The following is an 8,272-nucleotide window of genomic DNA, read 5'->3' as shown; positions in this document are numbered from 1 at the left end:
TATATCAAATGAATGGTACTGCTGCATCAATGATGAAACAACACAGAAAACAAAACTTGCCCCAAAAAATCATATCAGCTAAATTCATATGCAGATCCAAGGTTGAGACCCTTTTTCTCTTCAAAAAGATGGTTTGAAGCCAAAAGACACAAAACAACTAAGCCACGCTGCATCGTTGCTCGCGATGTATCGAAGGATCTTATGAGGCCATACTTTGCATCGTTGCACACAATAAAAAAATGCCAGATTCATATCAGCTATGCTGCATATATAAGAACCAAAACATGTGACAAAGTATATAGGATATTGATGTTTCAATAGTATAATTAGCTAGCTGTAAATAATTGATTATCCCAAGCAGAACTGAAATAAAATTTGCTCACATCGAAGAGCATAGGTATTTCAAGATGAAAACTGAACTAACATGATTATCATGATGGTTGCTTTCATGCCAATATTGATTGATGATTCCTAATGTTGCTAAATAACTCATCTCAAGAGTTTACTGACTAAATATGGCAAGCCAATACACTGGTGTTTCCTTTATACAATAAATAAAAGCATTAATAGTTGCATAGCATACTTTAAAGTCAAACGGAAAAAGGTATGTTCCTCTTCAGGCATTTTTCAATGCCGAGGTGAGAAGGGTGAAGATCTTAGGCAAAACATCACCGTGCTAGAGTTGATAATGTAAATGAATTCAGGGTACACAACCAAGAAAGAAGACGGTATTCAGTGAATCAGGCAGGTAATTGTGTCTACACAATTATTCTAATATGTTTGTATTCCTCTTTACCTTCAATGAAGCTCCACTGACAAGAAAACCATTAAGATCAGGTTGTACTGCCAGTTCCTTGCAGTTCGAAGCAGTACAGGACCTATGGCAAGAGCATGTAAACAACCGTACATCTAGACACCAAGATGGTTTTCACATAAATAATGTATTTGTTCAATAAAATGAACTATACCTGCATAGATGATTCATGTGGATTCTGACATTAGTAGTGAGCAACTTCCTCAGGCCTCCATGCACCTATCGCGATAATACAACCCTGATTATTGTTTAAAACAAGATGTTTATGACTATTTGCGATTGAAAAAGATAGCTAGACATGCTTATGTAACTTCATGGAAAAATATACATTTGTGTGTTGATCAATAATAGAAGCACACACAGGTTCATACGCAACCACCACATAGGTCAATCCTTGATACTTTCTGTAAATTAGTTTATAGTCATTTCAGCCTGGATTTTCAGGTGATGTGATAATCTATCATCGAATGATGTAACTATGAGACATTGTCGGCATTAAGCCATTAACTACTTGAATCAGTAAAAGTAAAGAATAACATGTGGATTTGCCTGATTACCAACAGAGATGTGCCTCTCCCAGATCAAGCAACGCACCATTGATTTCTCATAAAATACATATCATATTGCTATTTGTCTTAATTGACTACAATTCACCCCCCCCCCCCAAAAAAAAAAAAAAACAAAAAAAAAAGACAATGTACATAATATTGAAACAAAAAAAAAAATCATACTCTGGAAGCTAGTTTCTTGAGAGTACAGAGCCAACAAACAAAATGGGGAAAATTATGTCTTCTTCATGGCCTATTCCTCGTTGTGGCACCTTCAAAGATAGGTCAATATTTAAATATTGGGAAATCATGTTAAGAATCTGAAAGCAATAATCAGGTGAAAGATTCGAAGCGAGAAACACTGTCCAACAACCTTGGCAAGCGTCTCTGGATGTAGCAGCCAATCATCTACTACTTGGTGGCACACAGTCTGCTGGGATGATCCATGACAATGGGCCAATGCTCGTAGCTGCAGCTTGGGAATATAAGCGCAATCATCATTGATGCACTTGAGCTTGCCAAGCTTCACCTCGATGACACTCCTGATTATGCCCAAAAAAAAACAAGATCGCTCTTGATTAGCTTACCTTCTCCCTCCCTCCCATAGTATTACTGTCATCAACATAGGATCAACTGTTGCAGTCTTGCAGATTACACATCACACACAAAATCAACATGCTCAAATACACAATTGCTGCATGATATCGTCAGCATGTCAGGGTTTGGTTGCTTGACAAGGGATAAAGAAAACAGAGAGGAAGAAGGTAACTCACACAACAACGTTGGCGGAGCAGACCCTGTGTTGGCAAAGAAGCCAATGGCGCCGCTTGCGGCCTAGGGTGATGGACATGAGGAAGATCTCATCAAGGCACGCCAAGCTTCTCCACCTGTCAGCCTGGTCAAGACCTCACCCCGACCGCATGGAGACCACATCTGGCAAAAAACAACCTGAATACAAATTAGTATTTACATGAATTATCTAAAAATTTCTTCAAATATTTCTATATGTGAAACTATTGTTGATGATATCAATATCAATCTCATCCAACAGTTTTTCATACATTGGCCCCTTACTTTATTCTATAAACTCATTTATCATTTTCTTTTACCCGATACAAACTTTCTCAATAACATGATATCAGGACGGCTGGTAATTAAAAAAACAATATATTAGTGAGTCCATAACATGGCAGTAAATTACAAAGCTATGAAATATTCCTGATTAATTAGACCATGGATGGGCACGGTAAGTTAGTCGACAACACACGCCGAACACCACTTCGTGCAAGCTCAACCTCTGAACAAGAAATAGAGAGCTGATGAAGCCAAAGATGTCAGTTACTAACAACAGAAGCAATTGGCAACGATGACAACACTGTATTGCTGCTGCTTACCCCCTATGTCATATGCAGATGAGCAGATTGGTAGTGAGCCCGTTTCTTGCACAGCTGCACTCTAGCAGTCCCGATTCAGGGCAGCTCGTGGAGCGGCTGGCCGGGGACGGTGGCTGGCGCTAGAATCGAGCCCGACAGTCGACAGTCAATGGCATAAATGGGATCGCTACTCTTCTTTTTGAAAGGAAAGAAGTCATCTCCCAATTTCCATTAGAAGAAACGAAAACAGATGGAATCGCTACATGCCTCGCATCGCATACTCATCACGGCGGCAATCTCAGACGTATCGCGTTTTGGAATAAGCGGCTCTGGCATCGCTCTTTACGATTCTTACGGAGCTAGGTGGGGGACCTGTGAGTTTGAGGGCCTAGTGCGGCCGCACTGCTGGGCCGGCCCTGAGGCGGAGGCGCTCGAAGACGGCGATGAGACGGCAGCGGCGCACGAGGGGGAGGGGGAGGCAGCGGCGGAGATGGCTGCTCGCCTCGCCGACGGCAACGGCGCTCCGAGACGACGGCGGAGGTGGACACGGCGGCGGCGATGGCGGCAGAGGGGCGCCCCGTAAAACGGGTTAAAGAAATCCCACCCTCCAACCGCCGACGCCGCAGGAGGAGGCGGCGGCGGCGTCGTCGTCACCGTCTTCGGTGGAGCGTAGTAGTAGGGGCACCCCAAATCCGGCGTCCGCGCGCAGCCGCCGCCGCCACCGCCGTCATCCACCTCCGTCTTCTCTTCGTCGTCCTCCTCCCCCTGTGCCACCGAGGCGAGCGCCGCCGGTGCGGGCTTGAGGGACGCAGGAGACGAGTTCGTCGGGGTTGGGCGGCCGGTGGGCGTGGAGGTCGATGTCGTCGGGGTGGGGACCGGCGGGCGTGCAGGTGGAAGAGTGACCGGCGATGGCGGCAGCGGAGGAGGTGGCAAAGGCGCGAGGGGGTGGTGGCGGCACTCGGCGACGAGGACGGCGCGAGGGGGAGGCGGAGGCGGCGGCGCGACAGAGGGAGAGCGAACGGGTGGCGGCGGCTAGGGTTTGAGGGGGCGGCGGCGGCGCTCGGCGACGGGGACGGGGCGAGGGGGAGGCGGAGGCGGCGCGGGAGAGGGGCCTATATCCAATTACAACGAAGCCCCTATTCGCGATAGTGCGAGAATGCTCAACGGGGGACCGAAAAAAAATTACCAAAAAATAGCACAACAAATTTTTCACTTCGACCAGAAGCACGGAGGACCAATTTTCCTTCGATACATAGCACTTCCGTTATATTTTAAGATAACGGTGTTAGTTTGGAGTAGAAAGAAATATCCTCGGACTAATTTACCCTTCGACCATGTCATCTCGTCGCGTCAGGCCCTGTGCGGAGCAGCTACGCCATGCGCGGTCGAGCAAGGAGCCGCCGTTGTCGCCTCACTGTGCCTCGCAGCCATCGCATGGACCAACCGCGCACGGTCGAACCACCCTCCAGCCATCGCCGTCGTCGCCTCGCCGCACCTCGCAAGCAGTCGCCGCCACCGCCGCCGCCGTCAACCAAGTCGCCTTGCTTCGCAGCCGCACGCGGTCGAGCCACCCGTGAGGCCGTCGTCGTCGTTAGAGGTGATGCCGAGGCCAATGACCCGATGGGCGGAGACGGAGCTGGTGGCGATGTTGGGAGCGTGGACGAAGGGGATTCGGTGGCTGGCGGAGAAGCCGACGGTGGAGACCCCGGCTGGCCCAAACGTGCCTCGCCGTCCACCGGAGCCGACGGTGGAGACCCCAGCTGGCCCCGACGCCTCAACGTGTCAGCCCTAGCACTGCCCTCCGCCGCCCGCGCGCGCTGGAGTCACCGTCGCCTCGCGACTCAGCGGCCCCCTCCACCGCCAAAGTCGGAGGGCCTTGCTAGATCCGGCGACGGCGGCGCCGGATCTACCGCCGCCTAGCCGGGATACCTCGCTGCCACCACTCACCGACGCCGGGAGAAGGCCCCGCCGCCGCCATCGGCTTTGCCGGTGGTGAGCTCCGGCGGTGGCGAGGAAGGGGGGAGGGGAGTGGGGGGCGGCGGCGACGGCGACGGCGGGGTTCGCCCACCGTGTGGCCTGCGCGTGGGCGACGCGGGGGGAGCGTGAGGGAGCCGTCGGTCTGAGCTCCATTGCCCTCTTGCGTGGGGAAGAAGGGCAAATGAGTCTTTTTTCATATCAACTCACATGTTTGGATGGCAAATGTGACGGGAGTGCTATGAATCGCAAGAAAACTGGTGCCCTGTGCTTCTGGCCGAAGTGGAAAATTTGTTGTGCTATTTTTTGGTACCGGGTTTTTTCCTGTGCTATGGATCAAATTTTCTCAAAAAAAATCGGTCGCTCCACCCTCTCCCATCAAGTGCGCCCCTCGCCCCCTCACGTATCCCTGTCCTCACCTGTCATTTATCCACACATACAACTTCATTGCAACAAATCACCCACATATTTTGAAAACCCTATATTAAAGGAATTTGGTTTATTTTTTATTCCACCAAAAATATTTCACCTAGTGTAATCATAATGTTTCACTATCTATAGATCTAATATTGCAGTGAACTGAAATACTCCATTGCAAAAAAAAACTCGCATATTTTGGAAACCCCCTATTAAGGGAATTTTGTTTATTTTTTGTTCCACCGAAAAATATTTCACCTAGTGTACTTATAATGTTTCACTATGTATGGATCAAATGTTGCAGTGAACTGAAATATTCTTTCGCTATTTGCTGAAACATTGTTTTTATATAAGGAGAAACAACACCTGATTTAAACGAGTGAAACATTTTCGATCTACTTAGTGAAACAATTCCGATATACCTGGTGGAACATCGTGCAACATTTAAAAATAATTCGATAATAAGCTAAAAAAATTCGTCGGAATATATCCATGTGTGGTTTTGTTTTGAAGATTTAATTGCAACGAATTTAATGGTGCAATCGGATCATGATTTGGATAAGTAATTTAAGAGAAAAATCAGTTTAAAGTAGTTTTGCACGTAAATCGGACGCTGACCGATTTTTCTGCAAACCAATCGGGCGCCTGAGCTGTAGACTCGTCCGCGATAGTGGGCTTTTTTTTTGCGAAAAAGCCCCTCATCTTCCACATATCACAACGAAGTCCCTATTCGCTACTTTTTCCCCTCAAATGTGAGAGGCCTATATCCAATTACAGAAACGCGAAGGGCTTTTTTGCAAAATTTTCGCCCCGCACACTATTGCAATCCGGAGGTTTTTACCTGTGTTCCATTAAAGATGGTGCCTGCCTCTATACCACTAAAAAGTTTGAGCCTCGTGTAAAAAAAAAAGTTCGAGCCTCTCTCATGACATCGTTGAACTTTATCGTGCCCTTCACACCATTCCGTCGCTATTTTGTTAAGGTTTAACCGTTTAACAGCTCTGGCATGTGGGCCCGTGCAGGAAAAATGTGCATCTTGCCCTTTCAGTCTCTGCGTCGTTTGAGACAGAGGTCAGGCGGCGCGCGCGGACAAGCGGTCAGGCGCGGTGCTGAGGCAGGCGACCGGCGCGGTGCCAAGGCAGCCAGGCGGCCAGCCGAGGCGGTGCTCGACGGCGCGGCGGGGCGACCAGGAGGGGCGGGGTGGCGCGGCGAGGCCGGCGACAAGGCCGCCGCCGCAGGGAGCGACGGCCACCGCCACCTCCATCCACGCCGCCCCCCTGCTCCGCTGGTCGGCCGAAGCGGAGGAGCCAGCTTCGCGGCCCCTCGATGCTCGCCGTGCGCGCGTCCGGCGACGAAGGCGTTTCAACTCCGGAGCTCGAAGGCGTTTCACTTCACCCATGGCCTCACCGCCGCGTTTGCTTTGCTTTTCCTCCGCTTCGCCGTCGGTTCGATGCGACAGCCGTGACGCTGCTGGACTACGGCGCGGGCAACGTGCGCAGCGTGCGGAACGCCATCCGCCACCTTGGCTTCAGCATCTGTGACGTGCGTAGCCCGGAGGACATCCTCGCCGCCGACCGCCTCGTCTTCCCAGGGTCCGGCGCCTTCAGCTCTGCCATGGACGTCCTCACCCGCTCCGGGATGGCCAACGCGCTCCGCGAGTACATCCGTAGGGACTGCCCCTTCCTCGGCATCTGCCTCGGCCTCCAGCTGCTCTTCGACTCTAGCGAGGAGAATGGCCCTAGTAAAGCTCCTTTTCGCTCTCGCCTCTTCGTTTCTTTGATTGCTAATATGTTCCATTTCTAGCCTGCGAATGAACGATGGCCTCTTCGTTTGCTGGATTACTAATCTGTTCCATTTCTAACCTGTGAATGAACCAGAATTGGACAATGGCTCACCGGAGGAGGCGGAATCGAAGTTTGACGCCGGCGGACGGAGTTGGAGAATATGATGCCGTTCTCCGTCCATGGTGCATCAATCTTGGGGGTTCTTGAGGGGTTTGGTCGTGGTGATGAGACGTGGTGATGAGACGACGATGGTAGCGCGGCGGCTCGACTTGGCGTGGTCCAGATCGACGGGGAGGAAGATGATGTCGTGGCGGCGTCGCTCCGTGCGCGTTCTTGCTTGATGAGTGATGACATCGGTTGCCGTGGGCCGGCCGGCGCTGCTTGGTGCGGCGGCGGTTCGTTGAGGAGGAGCGGCGACGACGGCGTCTCGGTGAGGAGGAGCGGTGGCGGTGGCTTGGTGGCATAGAAGGAAACATGGCCTCTCAACGATGGCATATAGGAAGGCTCGAACTTTTTGGTGGCACAAAGGCAGGCACTATATTTCTGTTAACGACCAAATTTGATAATATCAGCATCGGAAAAGAAGATTAGATCGAAGCGGAATCGAAGACGAAGATCGTTGCGGAAACAGAGCAAGAATCGGCTGCAATCCGAATCGGCTACGGTCAGGATCGGCAAAGTTCGAGTCAGACAGGGCTAGCCGATACAGCCGATTCCAAGAATACGACTCGGTGTACATCATCGGGTTGAGTTGATATGCTTCAAGATGATTGCCACGCATGGATAGAGTCCTGAGAAGGCAATTGTATCTATTAATTAGGATATTTTATGTAATTTCCTTAGAGATATGTTTGGGCAAAAGTCTGCCGCAAAGACTTATGGTATCTTAGAGTTTGTTAGAGATAATAGTCGTGTCCGGTATGGACATATCTTGTAATTCTCGGGTATAAATAGACCCTGAGCCCTATGTAAAAAAAAGACACACGTTCAATACAATTTCGGCGCATCGCCACCCTTTTTGCTTTAGTTTTATTTCGACGAGTTCTTGCTTTCGGGTTGAGCTGCATCGGTTTCAATCATCAACAAGAGGTAAAACTTGTTATGGCGGCTTGTGTTCTCAGGATTAGTACTTCCATCTTTATGATACTTTAATCTTGTTTATGTAATTCGTCAAGTTATCATATATCTTGTATAATCTTCGGTAATATCGTCATCTAACCTACAATCGGCTAACATCTGTTAGTAGAAGGCAACCGATTAGGTTAAATAGCGACGTTAGCTTGGATTGTATAAGATATCTACCACTCTATGAAACATCCAGCGGCTTGATTGTCTAGATATTGTTCTTCTTTTCATACTTAA

General features: G+C 49.5%; 1 protein-coding gene and 2 long non-coding RNA genes across 3 annotated transcripts; 1 reads left to right on the top strand and 2 right to left on the bottom strand.

Moving 5' to 3' along the window:
- Positions 1-516: 516 nt before the first annotated feature.
- Positions 517-1,557, bottom strand: LOC136355787 (uncharacterized). The gene is made up of 3 exons (XR_010740173.1): positions 1,546-1,557; positions 969-1,033; positions 517-878 (listed from the first exon to the last, which is right to left on the bottom strand). It is a non-coding gene; the product is annotated as an uncharacterized lncRNA (long non-coding RNA).
- A 29-nt stretch (positions 1,558-1,586) lies between these two features.
- Positions 1,587-3,897, bottom strand: LOC107280487 (uncharacterized). The gene is made up of 4 exons (XR_003241426.2): positions 2,136-3,897; positions 1,950-2,056; positions 1,736-1,831; positions 1,587-1,634 (listed from the first exon to the last, which is right to left on the bottom strand). It is a non-coding gene; the product is annotated as an uncharacterized lncRNA (long non-coding RNA).
- Positions 3,898-6,034: 2,137 nt separating this feature from the next.
- LOC9272462 (imidazole glycerol phosphate synthase hisHF, chloroplastic-like) lies at positions 6,035-7,936 on the top strand. The gene is made up of 2 exons (XM_015777572.3): positions 6,035-6,867; positions 7,004-7,936. The coding sequence occupies exons 1-2, from the start codon at positions 6,453-6,455 to the stop codon at positions 7,072-7,074; spliced, it is 486 nt and encodes a 161-aa protein (XP_015633058.1). The 5' UTR covers positions 6,035-6,452; the 3' UTR covers positions 7,075-7,936.
- The last annotated feature ends 336 nt before the right edge of the window (positions 7,937-8,272 follow it).

Source organism: Oryza sativa, chromosome 3 (genome assembly GCF_034140825.1).
Source record: "Oryza sativa Japonica Group chromosome 3, ASM3414082v1".
Lineage (NCBI taxonomy): Eukaryota > Viridiplantae > Streptophyta > Magnoliopsida > Poales > Poaceae > Oryza > Oryza sativa.
The sequence above is the reverse complement of the archived record's forward strand: the minus strand, read 5'-3'. Positions and strand labels throughout refer to the sequence as shown.

What these genes read in the sequence shown, in the direction of transcription:
- LOC9272462 (XM_015777572.3), top strand. Translation starts at nt 6,453, where the DNA reads ATGCTCGCCGTGCGCGCGTCCGGCGACGAAGGCGTTTCAACTCCGGAG. An exon ending in TAGCGAGGAGAATGGCCCTA is followed by an intron (nt 6,868 to 7,003) that starts GTAAAGCTCCTT and finishes TGAATGAACCAG; the next exon opens with AATTGGACAATGGCTCACCG.